The sequence below is a fragment of the Agelaius tricolor genome, unplaced genomic scaffold, assembly GCF_023055355.1.
Source record: "Agelaius tricolor isolate 1412-34295 unplaced genomic scaffold, bAgeTri1.0.p SCAF_118, whole genome shotgun sequence".
In the NCBI taxonomy this organism is placed as follows: domain Eukaryota; kingdom Metazoa; phylum Chordata; class Aves; order Passeriformes; family Icteridae; genus Agelaius; species Agelaius tricolor.
Window position 1 is genome coordinate 28,861 of NW_027269378.1, and position 15,003 is coordinate 43,863.

The 15,003-nt window shown below is 66.1% G+C and overlaps 2 protein-coding genes and 2 non-coding genes across 6 annotated transcripts; 1 reads left to right on the plus strand and 3 right to left on the minus strand.

Annotated features, from left to right (window-relative positions):
- Positions 1–23: 23 nt before the first annotated feature.
- Positions 24–5,508, minus strand: LOC139586432 (leucine-rich repeat transmembrane protein FLRT1-like). Its single transcript, XM_071419788.1, is given in 6 exon segments — positions 24–146; positions 1,169–1,309; positions 1,392–1,832; positions 1,834–3,144; positions 3,847–3,941; positions 4,999–5,508. Coding segments are annotated over 4 exon segments (2,001 nt in total). The 5' UTR covers positions 3,130–3,144; positions 3,847–3,941; positions 4,999–5,508.
- A 661-nt stretch (positions 5,509–6,169) lies between these two features.
- OTUB1 (OTU deubiquitinase, ubiquitin aldehyde binding 1) lies at positions 6,170–11,283 on the minus strand. 3 transcript variants are annotated; one of them, XM_071419873.1, is made up of 8 exons: positions 11,129–11,283; positions 10,796–10,857; positions 10,585–10,683; positions 9,808–9,926; positions 9,160–9,244; positions 8,009–8,203; positions 6,777–6,867; positions 6,583–6,714 (listed from the first exon to the last, which is right to left on the minus strand). In XM_071419873.1, exons 1-8 carry the CDS (start codon positions 11,187–11,189, stop codon positions 6,665–6,667), a joined length of 762 nt encoding a protein of 253 aa, XP_071275974.1. In that variant the 5' UTR covers positions 11,190–11,283; the 3' UTR covers positions 6,583–6,664. The 3 variants fall into 3 exon arrangements, with proteins under 3 accessions (XP_071275973.1, XP_071275974.1, XP_071275975.1); XM_071419874.1 differs by having other exon boundaries at positions 6,586–6,711; XM_071419872.1 differs by lacking the exons at positions 6,583–6,714; positions 6,777–6,867 and adding an exon at positions 6,170–6,494 and having other exon boundaries at positions 11,129–11,282.
- Positions 11,284–12,696: 1,413 nt separating this feature from the next.
- On the plus strand, positions 12,697–12,887 carry LOC139586468 (U2 spliceosomal RNA). The gene has a single exon (XR_011677800.1). It is a non-coding gene; the product is annotated as a U2 spliceosomal RNA (small nuclear RNA).
- A 999-nt stretch (positions 12,888–13,886) lies between these two features.
- On the minus strand, positions 13,887–14,077 carry LOC139586469 (U2 spliceosomal RNA). The gene has a single exon (XR_011677801.1). It is a non-coding gene; the product is annotated as a U2 spliceosomal RNA (small nuclear RNA).
- Between the last annotated feature and the right edge of the window lie 926 nt (positions 14,078–15,003).

Genomic DNA, 15,003 nt, shown 5'->3' on the forward strand with positions numbered 1-15,003 from the left:
TTGTGTCTCCCGGCGCTGGGCGCTCATTGGCTGAGCTCCACTGGGACTTCTGGAATTTTCCGCTTCTCCCATTGGCTGCAAGCGGCGCTGATCACAGAGGGCAGGGGGGGAGACGGGGAGCGCCCCCTGGCGGCGCGGAGGTCTCGCTGGGAAGGGAGAGGGGGCGGGGCTTTCATGGGGCGGGGCTTGCACTAAAGGGGCGGGGTTTGTACTAAATGGGCGCGGCTTGCACGGGGGACCCTCTCCCGTGGCCAGTGGGAGTCACGGAGGGGAATCCAAGTGGGGGCGAGTGACACACGTGTGACCTTGGCAGGGCCCTGCTGTGACCCCTCCCCTCCCCCTCCCCACCCCCACCCCTCGTGTCCCCCTCCACCCCTCCCCCATTGCTCGTCCTGCTCCGAGGGGTCCCGGTGTCACCACCCCCGGGACCCCCAGTGACACCCCCACCCCTCCCGTGCCGCCCCCCAATGTCACATCGCCCCTCCCCCAATGTCACATCGCCCCTCCCCCAATGTCACACCCCCCTCCTCCCCCACCCCAAATTTGCCCCCCGGACCCCCCGTCCCACGGGAAAGAGGCGCCGGCAGGAAAAGGAGCCGCTGGGTTTATTGGGGGGAGGAGGGGGGGGGGGGGCAGAGGGGGGATTTTGGGTCCCCCTTGGCCCTCCTGGGTCGGTTTGTCCTGATTTTGGTCCTTTTTACCCCAAATCCAACGGCAGGGGCGGGGGGAGGGGTGAAGGCACCTCGCGGGGGAGGGGAAGGGGGGGGCACGGGGGGAGGGGGGACCCACCCCGACCCCTGGGTCCTCCCCACCCCCACTCCCAGGCTCTGTCGGGGCCTGGGGTCCTCCCGGAGGTCCCAAGGAGGGGGGGGGGGGGTCGTGGCTGTCGGGGTCCATCCACTGCCCCACACCCCCTCCAAATCCCATTCCTGCACCAAATCTGCCGTTTTTCCCCCCAAAAAGCCGCGGTGCCGAAAAAAACCCCACCTTAAAAAAGCCAAAACGCCCCTAAAAGTCTCTCCCCCCCCAAAACGTCCTCAGAGCCAGGCCCGGGAGGGGATCCCCCACCAAAACGGGCAGGGCGGGAGGGGGGGGTGTCCCAAAACAAGAGGCCGCCCCCTCCCCCATCCATCAGGACCCCCCTCCCACCCCCCCATGCGGCACCTGCCCCCCCCCGGTAGCCCCGCACGCCGGGGGGGGGCAGCGGCGGCGGCGGCGGCGGCGGCGGGGGGGGGAACACGGTGCGGATCCCGCCCTCGTCCGGGGCCCGCAGCGGCCGCAGCGCCAACCGCGCCCCCCCCCCCGCCGCCTTTGGGGGGCGGCAGCGGCGGCGCCCCCAGCCCCATCCTCCTCCTCCTCCTCCTCCTCTTCCTCCAGCACCCCCCCAGCACCCCCAGCACCACCCCGGCCGCCGCCGCCGCCGCCGCCCCCAGAGCCGCGGCCGGGGGCAGCAGCGCGGGGCTCGCATCCCCCCCGTGGCTCGGCGGGGCCGCACCGGTTTGGGGGGGGTCCCCGGCACCGGCCCGGGCCTGGGCGCAGAGCGGGGGAGCGGCGGGCGGCTCCAGGGCGGCGAGGCACACCCGGTACGGGGCTCGGGGCTGCAGCGCCCGCACCACGTACTCGCCGCGCTCCCCCCGCACCAAGGTCTCGGTCACGGCTCCCCCCCCGGGCCGCAGCCAGCTCAGCCTCAGCGACGCCCCGGGAGGCGCCGGCGGCCACCGGACCCGCAGGGCCCCGCCGGGAGCCGCCTGCACCCAGAGCCCCGGCGCGGCGGCGGCCGCTCCTCCCGGCGCCGCGGGGGAAACACCGGCGGAAACACCGGGGGACGTCCCCGCGCCCGTTCCCCCCCGCGGCTCCCGGGTTCTCGCAAGCGTCCATCTCCCCCCGGAGCTCTCCCACCGGCAGCCCCCGCAGCCGGGCCGGGGCCTGGCACAGCAGCCCCCGCACCTCCAGGCGCGGCGGGGCGCGGCGCCGCAGCCAGTCCCGCAGCCAGGCCAGGTTACAGCCGCAGAACCAGGGGTTGTTGCGCAGCCCCAGGTGGCTCAGGCTGCCCAGGTCGTCGAAGAGCCCCCGGGGCAGCGTGGTCAGGTTGTTGTCCGACAGATCCAAGCGCTCCAGCGCCCTCATCCTCGCCAGAGCTCCGGCCGGCACGTGGCTGATGGCGTTGGCGGCCAGCGAGAGGCGGCGGAGCCGGGCCCGGGGCAGGTTGGCGGGGGGCGCCGCCAGCGCGTTGCGGCCCAGCGAGAGCTCGCTGAGGTTCCCCAGGCGGCTGAAGGTGTCGTCGGCCATGCGCTGGTTCGCCAGGAGGTTCCCGTCCAGCACCAGGCGCCGCAGCGCCGGCAGCCCCTCGAAGGCCCGCAGGGGAATGGTGTGGATGCGGTTGTCGTCCAGCCGCAGCTCCTCCAGCGCCGGCGGCAGCCCCGCGGGGACGCTGCTCAGGTGGTTCCGAGAGAGGAAGAGGAGGCGCAGCCGGCGGTTCTCGGCGAACGCGTCCTCCTCGATGCCGGCCGCCGACACGGAGTTATCGTCCAGGTGCAGCCGCTCGAGCAGCGGCGCCCGGGCCAGCGCCCGGCGGCAGAGGCCGCGCACGTTGTTCTCCTGCAGGTGCAGCTCCCGCAGAGCCGGCGGCAGGTGAGCCGGCAGCTGCTCCAGGGCGTTGGCGTACAGGTAAAGCACCCGCAGCGCCGGCAGCCGGCCCAGGCGAGCCGGGATGCCCGCGTCGCCGATGCGGTTGTTCTGCAGGAACAGCGTGGTGGCACCGGGAGGGAGCCCCTCGGGCACGGCCGTCAGCCCGCGGTCGTTGCAGTAAACGCGGCCGCCGGAGCAGCGGCAAACGGCGGGACAGGCGCCCACGGGGCTCACGGCGCTGGTCAGCAGCAGCGGGAGGGCGGTGGTCAGCACGGGGAGGGCGGCCACGGGGGTCGCGGTGGGCAGCAGGGGGATGCCGGTGGTCAGCAGGGTGGTCACGGTGGTCAGCAGGGTGATGGTGGTGGTCAGCAGAGTGGTGCCAGTGGTCAGCAGCAGGGGGATGCCAGTGGTCAGCACGGTGGTCGCGGTGGTCAGCAGCCTTTGGGGTCCCCCCCCCCGCGGTGACCGGGGGACGGGGAGGGGACGGGGAGGGGGGGCCATGGGTGGATGGGTGGCCTGAGGGAGGAGGGGGAGGAGAGAGGGGAGGGCTCAGGGGGGTGGGGAGGGGGGGTGGTCGTGACCCCTCCCCAGCTTGAGCCCGAATGTAAAGCAGGACCCCCCCCATCTGCACCCCCCATTAAAGGGGGCCAGGACCCCCAGCCTGACCCCAAATGAAAAGCAGGACCCCCCCTCAGACCCCTATTAAAGGGGGACCAGGACCCCCAGCCTGACCCCAAACATAAAGCAGGACCCCCCCCATTAAAGGGGGACCAGGACCCTCCCATTAGAGGGGGACCAGGACGCCCAGCCTGACCCCAAATGAAAGGTAGGACCCCCCCCATTAAAGGGGGATCAGGGCCCCCCATTAAATGGAGACCAGGACCCCTTGACTGACCCCAAATGAAAGGCAAGACACTCCCCCTGCACCCCCTTTTTAAGGGGGATCAGGACCCCCATCTTGACCCCAAGTGAAAGGCAGGACCCCCCCATTAAAGGGGGACCAGGACCCCCAGCCTGACCCCATAGAGAACGCATGGACCCCTCAGACCCCATTACAGCCCCCCCCCCCAACACCTCCTGACCCCTCCCCCCTTTAGGGCCCTCCCCCGACCCCAAACCCAGACCAGGGACACCCCGAACCCCCCCTGCCCATCCTGGGGGGGGGTCCCCCCATCCCCTCCAGGTGTGTCCGGGGCGGGGCGGGGGGCGGGGCCGTACCTGGCTCCTGTCGCTCCCCTCGGGCTCCTCCTCGTGCCCGGCCGTGCTCACCGGGCCCGGTGCTCCATGGCCCCCCCGCCCCGCCGGGGGGGCCGCTGGGGGTGGGGAGGGGGCGTCAGTCATGGGAGAGGGGGGGGGTGGGGTCCTCATGCGACAGCTGCTCCCCCCCCCCCCCCCCTTAATGTGACACCCGGCGGGACCCAGGTGTGCGGGCCCCTTCCCGCACCCCCCCGGGGCTTCATTAACAGCGCGGTTAATGAGCCCCCCCTCATTAGCAGCGCCTCGTTAGTGCCCCCCCCTACCCCCCAGGGACCCCCTTGCGTCAGCCCCGGGCTCGGGGGGGGTCAGGTGACACCCCCGGGGGGGGGGGGAGGGGACACAGGTGACACCCCCGGGGGGGGGGGGAGGGGGACACAGGTGACACCCCCAGGTCACCCCCCCGTGAGCCCTGGGGGGGGTCAGGGAGGGTTTTTTGGGGGGGGGGTCCCATGGAAATGGGGGGGGGGGGCGCTGCCCCAAACCCTGGTCCTGCCCCCCCTCCCCTCCCCCTCCTGGAGCATCCTCGGCTCCCGGGGGGTCTGGGGGGGTCTGGGGGTGCTGCTGGAAGGGGGGGGGGGTCCGGGGGTGTTTTTGGGGGGGGGGTCAGACCCCCCCCGACCCCTCTTCCCTCCCCTCCCCCAGCCCGGACGGTCCCTCCCCCTCCCTCTGCCCCCGCTGGAGCATCCCCGGTACCGGGAGGGTTTGGGGGGGGTCCCGGGGGTCCCGCGGGGATTTGGGGAGCCCGGGGGGGGTGGGGGGGGGCGCTCCTGGGTCTCCCCCTCCCCTCGCGGCCGCCCGGGCCCCTCCCCCCGGAATGGCTGGAGCATCCCTGGCAATGGGGGGGGGTGGGGACACGGCGGATTTGGGGGGGGGTCCCTTGGTGGTGGTGGGGGGGGGGGGTCCCTGTGTGTGTGGGGGGGTCCCTGGGTGCGGGGGGGGGTCGCTCCGAGGGGGTCTCGGGTGGGAACGGGCCCCGCTCCGGCCCAACGGAGCCTCCCCGCCCCCCCCGCGCTGGAGCATCCGCGGGTACCGGAGCGGGAGGGGGAGGGGGAGGGGATGGATTTGGGGAGGGGGTCCCGGGGATGGGGGTGGGGGGGTCCGGGGGGTCCTTACCGGGTGGCTCCGGCCGGCGCGTGCGGGCCCGGCGGCGGCGGCGGCGGCGGCTGCGGGCGTGGGAAGGCGGCGGCGGAGGGGGGGGGGGGGGAGGCAGGACCGGGACCGGGACCGCCCCCGGTGCGGGGGGAATGGGGGGGGGCGGGATGGACCAAACCGGGACCGGCACCGGGACCGCCCCCCCCGGAACCGGGGAATTTGGGGGGGTGGGATGGACCTGACCGGGACCGGCCCCTCCCGGTACCGGGGGGATTTTGGGGGGGTGGGGATGAACCGAACCAAACCGGGACCACCCGCCCTCCCCCCTCCGGTACCGGGGGATTTGGGGATTTGGGGTCGGTGAATCCGGGGCACGGCTGGAATTTGGGGAGGGGGCGGTGGCGATTCCGTGCCTCGGGTTTTGTTGGGAAGGGGGGGGTGGGAATAGCCCGGGACCCCCCCCGGTGTGGGGAGGGGCGGATTTGGGGGTCCCGGGGGGGGGGGGGGGGTTCTTTGTCCCCTCACAGGTCCCGCCCCTGGGCTGGGCGAGGTTTGGGGGCGCCCCCTCCCCAAAATTGCCCCCCCAGGCCCCAAACTCGCCCCCCCCAGCTGCCCACAAACCTCAGAGACCCCCGAGTGTCACCCAAAGGGGTCCCCAAATCCCTTTCCCCCACCTCAACCCCCAAAAAGGGTCCCCGACCCCCTCAATTCCCCCAAAAGGGGGGGTCCCAACCTCCTCCCAGCCCCTCAACGGCCCCAACTCCCCGTTCCTGCCCCCAAACTGCCCCAAATTCCCCCTCACCACCCCAAAGTGCCCTTTCCCCACCCTAACCTCCCCCTCCCCACCCCAGTGCCCCTTCCTGACCCCAAATTCCCCCTCACCACCCCAAATTCCCCCTTCCCACCTCCTCCCCTGCCCCAAACTCTCCCTCCCCACCCCAAACTGCCCCTTCTCCACCCCAAACTGCCCCTTCCTCACCCTGAACTGCCCCTTCCTCACCTCAAATTCCCCCTTCCCATCCAAACTCCCCTTCCCTGCCTCAAACTGCCCCTTCCCACCCCCCTCCCCTGCCCTGAACTGCCCCTTCCCACCCCAAACTGCCCCTCCCCAGCTCAGATTCCCCCTCCCCACCTCCCCACCCCCCAGAGCATCTGACCCCCCCCTCCCCAAATAACCGACCCCACTCAGCCCTTGGGGGCCACATCTTTATTTTGGGTGGGTGGGACGCAGCGGGGAGGGGTCTCGGGGAGGGGGGGGAGGGCAGGCGGAGCTCGGGGGGCCCCGGGGGTGTCCCGGGGCGGGGGTCTCGGGCCGGGGGTCACTTGTAGAGGATGTCGTAGTGGCCGGGGCGGTAGAGGAGGCAGACGCGGGGCTGGGAGCCCTCGGGGAACACGTGCGGGTTGGTGGCGCCGCCCTCGCCCCGGTCCATGTACTCCACCAGGATGGAGACGTGCAGCGCCCGCGCCAGCGCGATGATGTGGATGTGGTCGCTCTCCTTGCACATGGGCTCCACCTCCTGCATGGACAGACAGACAGACATTGGTCAGTGTGATCGCTCTCCTTGCACATGGGCTCCACCTCCTAGGGACAGACAGACAGACAGACAGACAATGGTCAGTGTAATGGCTCTCCTTGCACATGGGCTCCACCTCCTGAGGGACGGACAGACAGACAGACAGACAATGGTCAGCGATGATGTGGATGTGGTCGCTCTCCTGGCACATGGGCTCCACCTCCTGCATGGACAGACAGACAGACATTGGTCAGTGTGATGGCTCTCCTTGCACATGGGCTCCACCTCCTGAGGGACAGACAGACAGACAGACAGACAGACAATGGTCAGCAATGATGTGGATGTGGTCGCTCTCCTTGCACATGGGCTCCACCTCCTGAGGGACGGACAGACAGACAGACAGACAGACAGACAATGGTCAGTGTGGTCGCTCTCCTTGCACATGGGCTCCACCTCCTGAGGGACAGACAGACAGACAGACAATGGTCAGTGTGGTCGCTCTCCTTGCACATGGGCTCCACCTCCTGCAGGGATGGACAGACAGACAGACAGACAATGGTCAGTGTGGTTGCTCTCCTTGCACATGGGCTCCACCTCCTGAGGGCACGGACAGACGGACAGAGAGAGGGGACAGTGGTCAGTGGGGTGTGGGGGACACAGAGGGGACACACAGTGGACATTGCTCAGGGGACACCACAGCGGTCAGTGAGGCTGTGCCCGTGGCCACTCCTTGCACGTGGGCACACGCCCAGGTGTGCCCCAGGCACGGTGACAGCTGCCCAGGTGTGCCCAGGTGTGCCCAGGCACGGTGACAGCTGCCCAGGTGTGCCCCAGGTACAGTGACAGCTGCCCAGGTGTACCCAGGTGTGCCCCAGGCACGGTGACAGCTGCCCAGGTGTGCCCCAGGTACAGTGACAGCTGCCCAGGTGTGCCCAGGTGTGCCCAGGTGTGCCCAGGCACGGTGACAGCTGCCCAGGGCCCTCAGGTACAGCGCCAGAGCCACCCCAGGTGTCCTCACGTTGGCAGAGGCATCTCAGGTGCTCCAGCTACAGTGCCCAGGTGTCCCAGACATGGTTCCAGAGGTGTCCCTCACATGGTGGCACAGGTACCCAGGTGCCCCATAGACAATTCCCAGGTGCCCCATAGGCAATGCCCAGGTGCCCCATAGGCAGTGCCCAGGTGCCCGTACCTGCTGGCAGAGCTGCCAGGTGCCCCATAGCCAATGCCCAGGTGCCCAGTGCCCAGTGCCCCTGCCCAGGTGCCCCATAGATGATGCCCAGGTGCCCATACCTGCTGGCAGAGCTGCCAGGTGCCCCACAGACAATGCCCAGGTGCCCCACAGATGATGCCCAGGTGCCCCATAGGCAGTGCCCAGGTGCCCCATAGCCAATGCCCAGATGCCCCATAGATGATGCCCAGGTGCTTGTACCTGCTGGCAGAACTGCCAGGTGCCCCACAGCCAATGCCCAGGTGCCCAGGTGCCCAGTGCCCCTGCCATGGTGCCCAGGTGCCCGTACCTGCTGGCAGAACTCCTTGATGCTGCGGCCGCCCTCCAGGAACTGCTCGAAGAAGCGCCGGTGGCGCTGCAGGCAGCCCGAGGTGAGCAGGCGCAGGTACACGACCAGGTAATCGGACGTGGCCGGCTCGTTGAACGCGGCCAGGAGCTCGGGCAGCGGCACCCGGCGCTCCACGCGCTCGATCAGCTCCATCAGCTGGGGGGACATGCCTGGGTGTCACCTGTGTGTCACCTGTCACACCTATCATACACCTGTCACACCTGTGTCACATCTATATCACACCTGTCACACACACCCGGCGCTCCACGCGCTCGATCAGCTCCATCAGCTGGAAATACATACCTGGGTGTCACCTGTGTCACCTGTCACACCTGTGTGTCACCTGTGTGTCACCTGTGTGTCACCCGTGTCACCTGTGTGTCACCTGTCACACCTATCATACACCTGTCACACACACCTGGCGCTCCACGCGCTCGATCAGCTCCATCAGCTGGAAATACACACCTGGGTGTCACCTGTGTGTCAGCTGTGTCACCTGTGTGTCACCTGTGTGTCACCTGTCACATCTATCATACACCTGTCACACCTGTGTCACACCTATCATACACCTGTCCCACACACCTGGCGCTCCACGCGCTCGATCAGCTCCATCAGCTGGGAATACACACCTGGGTCAGGTGTGTGTCACACCTGTGTGTCACCTGTGATACCTGCGTCACACACATCTGTCATACACCTGTCACACCCATGTAACATCTGTCACACCTGTGTGTCACCTGTCACACACCTGTCTCACCTGTGTCGCCCCTTCTGAGCCCCCCAGACCCCCCAAAAACCTCCTCCAGAGCCCCCAGACCCACCTTGAGCCCCCCAAAGCCCCCCAACCCCACCCCAGACCCCCCCAAACCCCCCCAGAGCTCCTCTGAGCACCCCCCAAGCCTCTCCAGAGCCCCCAGACCCACCTTTAGCCCCCCAAAGCCCCCCAACCCCACCCTAGAGCCCCCCAAAGCCCCAGAGAGCCCCTCCAGAACCCTCTCAGATCCCCCCCAAAGCCCCCAAAACCTCCTCCAGAGCCCTCCTGGACCCCCCCAAAGCCCCCCCAGACCCCCCTAGGATCCTCCTGAACCCCCCCAGAGCCCCCCCAGCCCCACCGTGTTGTGGAAATCCTCGATGGTGAACTCGGTGAAGCCCTGAGCCACCAGCTCCTCCTTGCTGCGCGCCGACACCTCCTTGAACCTGGGGGCACCGAGAGGGGGCTCAGGGGGCACCCACAGGGGGCTGGGGGCACCCACAGGGAGCTGGGGGCACCCACAGGGCTCGGGGGGCACCGAGAGGGGGGCTCAGGGGGCACCCAAAGGGGGCTGGGGGGCTCGGGGGGTGATTTCTGGGGGTTCTGGGGGGGCTTTTGTGTTCCCCGGGCTATTTTTGGAATATTTTTGGGGTCCTCGGACTAATTTGGTGGTTTTTTTGGTTTTTTTTTTTTTGTATTTTTGGGTTCCCCAGGGTGGTTTTGGGGTGTTTTGGTGTATTCTGGGCGTCCAAGGGATGTTTCAGGTTATTTTTGGGGCGTTTTGGGCTGGTTTTGGGGTGTTCGTTTCGGGGTGTTTGTCTTGGGGTGTTTTGGATCCCTGGACTGTTCCAGGCTGGTTTGGGGGCTGTTTGTCCCAGTTTTGGGCTGATTTAGGCTGTTCCAGGCTGGTTTTTGGGGCTGTTTGTGCCGTTTTTGGGCTGTTTGTGCCATTTTTGGGCTGTTCCAGGCCGGTTTTGGGGCTGTTTGTGCCGTTTTTGGGCCCCCTCACCGCTGCAGCTCCTGGCCGTCCTCCAGCAGCGCCTCCAGGTGCGCGAAGCCGAAGGCGCGGTAGAAACAATTCCCGTCCGGCCGCGTCTTGCGGATGTAGGAATATTTCTGCAGCAGGTCCTGGGGACAGCGGGGACATCAGGGGACAACGGGGACACTGGGGATACCAGGGGATACCAGGGGACACTGGGGACAGCACAGGGACAGCCCCAGGGCAGCCACACCACGGGGACAATGTGGGGACACCATGGGGACATCGCCCCTGGACAGCCCCAGGACAACGACCGTGGGGACATCAGGGACAGCCTGGGGACAGCCACGCCATGGGGACACTGTGGGGACACCAGAGCCAGGACAGCCCAGGGGCAGGGACTGCAGGGACACCAGGGGACACAGCGGGGACATCAGGGACAGCCCGGGGACAGCCCAGGGACAGCCAGGACAGAGACTGTGGGGACATCAGGGGATGCAGGGGACACAGTGGGGACAGGGACACTGTGAGGGGGACAGGGACACCACAGGGACACCGGGGACAGCCCAGGGACAGTCAGGACAGGGACACCATGAGGCACAGGGGACACCTTAGGGACACCATGGGGACAGGGACCAGGGGGACATCAAGGGGACACTCCTGGGACAGACCTGGGGACAGCCAGGCTGCAGCCAACCCCATCCCGGGGTCCCAGTTCCTCCCAGTTCCACCCCGGTGCTGTTCCCAGTCCCTCCCAGTACTCCCCAGTTCCCCCCCAATCCCCTCCCAGTTCCTCCCAGTCCCCACCTTGATTTTCTCCTGGTACACGTGGTCATCCTCCGCGTACTCCTTGTAGAGCTCGGCCAGCTCCAGGCGCTCGGACACCAGCGGGTTCTGCACCGCGATCTGCGCCCAACCGGGGGTCACCGACCGCGGTCACCCCCGGGACCCCCCCGGGACCACCCCCGGGGCCGGTCTGGGGGGGGTCACGGAAGGATTTGGGGAGGGGGATCCGCACCTCCTGCTGGATCCGGTCCTGCTGCGCCATGATGGCCTCGTCGTAGGCCAAGCAGTTCACACCTGGGGGGACACCGGGGGTTACCGGGGGGGTTAACGGGGGGTCCCAGCGCGGCTCAGCTCAACCGGGAGGGTCTGGGGTGCCCCCGGGAGGGTCCTAAGGGGGGAAACCGGGGGGGGTCTGGCGGGTTTGGTGCGTTCGGTGAACCGGGAGCTGCCGGGGTGATCGAGGCCCTCCCGGGAGTAACGAGGCCGCGGCGCGAGGGAGAACCGGGGTGGATCCCGTGGCGCGGCCGCGGTGTGGGGATGGGTGAGGGGGGGGCTCCGTCGGTACCGTCGGCATCGCTGCCGCCCAGCGGCTCCGGCTGCGGCTGCTGAGGCTCCTCCGCCGCCATCGCCGCCCTGCCCGCCCCGCGCCGCTTCCGGGTCAGCGCCCGCCGCTTCCGGGGCACCGCCCGCGCCGCTTCCGGGAGCGGAGAGGCCCCGCCCACGACGGGCGTGGCTTGTGAGGATGGCCACGCCCCTCTCCCTCATGGCGGCACCGCCCTCAGGGAGCGATGGCGGCCCCGGGGAAGGACCCGGAACGGTCCCGGTCAGCTTCGCTCCGAGGGTCGGTGCCTCGGTGAGCCCCGAGGCTTGGTGATCTTTCAAGCGAAAATGAAGGCAAATATTGATTAGTTTTTAATTGGAGCAGGGAAAATAATTAAAAAGGCGTGATTGGAACTCTGCGGAGCGCGGGCGAAGGGGTTTCCCCTCCGTTCGAACAGATTATTATAGAATAAAAAAGGTTTTGCCTGTGTTTAAACTGCTTTTCCTCTCACTGCACTCCTTTTTCCTGGGGTTACAAGGATATGCTGGGAGGGACTGGGATGGAACTGGGGGTACTGGGATGGGATTGGGATGGAACTGGGGGGAAGGTGAAATTGTCCATTTTGGAACAAACCTCACTCCCTCAGCGCCGCCTTTGGCACCGCTCCGTGCCCAGGTGTCCCCCGGGTGATCCCCGGGCAGGTGAGCCCAGGTAACCCCTGCCAGAGCCCCCACCCCCTCCTCATCCTCGCTGCGCACCCAAAATCCCCAATTTTCCCCATTCTCCCCCGGCTCCGCTGCTCACATTTAAACTTCCCGCGCTGCCGGGAAGGGGGCGGGGTTATGCAAAATAGACGCGAACAGCCAGCGAAAGGCATGCTGGGAGCATTTGTATGGGGAGAATTTCGGGGTTTTTTGGGTCGAATAATAAGGGACGCGGGAGGAAAGCGCGGGATGAGCTGGGGAAAGAGGCCGGGAATGGGATGTGAAGGGCGCGAGCGCGGCGCGGGCGTTTTTGGCGAATTTTGGGGTTTTTTGGGGGGTTTTGGGGAGGGTCCCTGAGCTCTCCCCCCCCCCCCCCGGCTCCTTGGGGGCGAAGGTGGGACCCGAGTGGGGACAACGACAAGGGCGGGGCAGGGCGAATGCAAATGAGCGGGCGGATGATTACCATACTATCCTGGAGGGGCGGAGCTTGTGCGACAAGAGGCGGAGTTATGCTAATCAACAACTGGGGCGAGAGTGGGCGGAGACAATGCAAACTAACATGCTCGGTCGGCCAATCACAACGCGGGGCGGGGAAAAGCGATGGGCGGGGCTAGGAAACACCGGCGGGCGGCTGTTTGCATAAAGGGGCGGGGTTATGCAGATTTAGTGACCCACCTCGCGCGCGAAAGGCAGGATGGGATCATTTTTATAGGGAGAATTTCGCGATTTTTGGGGTCGGATCGTGCGGGACGCGGGAGGAAAGTGCGGGATGCGATGGAGAGAATGTTCCAGAAGGGGTCGGGAGCGGTCGGAGCGCGGCGCGGGGGCGGCCGTGAGGTGCGGGCGGGCCGGGCGGGGCCGGGAGCGGCGCTGGGGGCAAGGGCCGGTATCGCTTCTCGGCCTTTTGGCTAAGATCAAGTGTAGTATCTGTTCTTATCAGTTTAATATCTGATACGTCCTCGATGAGAGGACTTTATATTAAACGGATTTTTGGGCTCGGGAGTTGGACCCGGAGCTTGCTCCCTCCGCTCCGCGCATCGTCCCGGTATTGCAGTGCCTCCGGGAACGGTGCACCCCACACCGGGGACCTTTCGCTGGTCAAAAATAGAACTGAAGGGGCATCGCTCAGAGTGGGTGACATTGACTTTGCAGCGCGACATCAGCTCCGCTCCTGCCGACAGCTGCTCCTCTGCGGCTCACGCAGGCTGAGCCGGACTTCACCGCCTCGCTGTTGCGATGACTCCGGGAGCGGTGCGTGCCCAACATGGACCCAGATCGCTGAAAAATCGATCAGAATCAGTTCAAGTCATGATTATTACACCGCGATATCAGCCACTTCCCAGTCCCTGCCCCTCTGCAGCTTATTCGTTCTGTGTCGCACTCACCCTCCAGGTGTTCCAGCAAGCAACTAAAGCATGGCTGAAATCGCGAACGAATTCCTCTAAAACCCGCATTTGAGGAGCTTTCAGTCTATTTTTCACCATTTCAGGTCCCCCTTTTGGGGGTGCACCATTGCCGGAGGCACTGCAATACCAGAGTGGTGAGTGCGACACGGAATCAACGAGGTGCAGAACGACAGCTATCGGCAAAAGCGGAGCTGCTATCACGATATAACCAGGACTTGTTCCAGTTTAAGATATTTTTTACCTGTTTTTCACCGTTATACGTCCCCGTTGGGATGAACCATTCCGGGAGGCACTGCGATACCGGAACGGGGAGAACATCACTGAATGAGGTGCGAGTGAGTAACGTTTGGATGAAGCAAGGCTACTATCGCCATATAATCACAATTCGGATCGGATTGAGATCTGTTTTTCACCACTGAAAGTTCCCCGCGCGATGTAATCATGACTTGAACTGATTCTGATCGATTTTTCAGCGATCTGGGTCCATGTTGGGCACGCACCGTTCCCGGAATCATCGCAACAGCGAGGCGGTGAAGTCCGGCTCAGCCTGCGTGAGCCGCAGAGGAGCAGCTGTCGGCAGGAGCGGAGCTGATGTCGCGCTGCAAAGTCAATGTCACCCACTCTGAGCGATGCCCCTTCAGTTCTATTTTTGACCAGCGAAAGGTCCCCGGTGTGGGGTGCACCGTTCCCGGAGGCACTGCAATACCGGGACGATGCGCGGAGCGGAGGGAGCAAGCTCCGGGTCCAACTCCCGAGCCCAAAAATCCGTTTAATATAAAGTCCTCTCATCGAGGACGTATCAGATATTAAACTGATAAGAACAGATACTACACTTGATCTTAGCCAAAAGGCCGAGAAGCGATACCGGCCCAGCGCCCCCAGCGCCGCTCCCGCCCCTGCCCGGCCCGCCCGCACCTCACGGCCGCCCCCGCGCCGCGCTCCGACCGCTCCCGACCCCTTCTGGAACATTCTCTCCATCGCATCCCGCACTTTCCTCCCGCGTCCCGCACGATCCGACCCCAAAAATCGCGAAATTCTCCCTATAAAAATGATCCCATCCTGCCTTTCGCGCGCGAGGTGGGTCACTAAATCTGCATAACTCCGCCCCTTTATGCAAACAGCCGCCCGCCGCCCGCCGGTGTTTCCTAGCCCCGCCCATCGCTTTTCCCCGCCCCGCGTTGTGATTGGTCGACCGAGCATGTTAGTTTGCATTGTCTCCGCCCACTCTCGCCCCAGTTGTTGATTAGCATAACTCCGCCTCTTGTCGCACAAGCTCCGCCCCTCCAGGATAGTATGGTAATCATCCGCCCGCTCATTTGCATTCGCCCTGCCCCGCCCTTGTCGTTGTCCCCACTCGGGTCCCACCTTCGCCCCCAAGGAGCCGGGGGGGGGGGGAGAGCTCAGGGACCCTCCCCAAAACCCCCAAAAAAACCCCAAAATTCGCCAAAAACGCCCGCGCCGCGCTCGCGCCCTTCACATCCCATTCCCGGCCTCTTTCCCCAGCTCATCCCGCGCTTTTCTCCCGCGTCCCGCATTATTCGACCCCAAAAACCCCGAAATTCTCCCCATACAAATGCTCCCAGCATGCCTTTCGCTGGCTGTTCGCGTCTATTTTGCATAACCCCGCCTCTCAGTCCGGATGGTTTCGAGTCACTCGTTTATTAGCATAATAACACTCCGACATTTGCATATTCATATCTCAGGACGGATTTGTCCAGCCCCTTTTACTCACCCAGCGGCTCTGGGGATGGGGGGAAGCGGTTTAGGGGAATTGGGGAAGTTTTGGGGT

Excerpts from the sequence above, each read along its gene's own strand:
- OTUB1 (XM_071419872.1), bottom strand. The coding sequence starts at position 11,189 with ATGGCGGCGGAGGAGCCTCAGCAGCCGCAGCCGGAGCCGCTGGGCGGC. Across the intron at positions 9,245-9,807 it reads GACGGCCAGGAGCTGCAGCG|GTTCAAGGAGGTGTCGGCGC; the intron begins GTGAGGGGGCCC and ends CGGTGCCCCCAG. Across the intron at positions 6,495-8,008 it reads TCAAGGAGTTCTGCCAGCAG|GAGGTGGAGCCCATGTGCAA; the intron begins GTACGGGCACCT and ends CTGTCCATGCAG.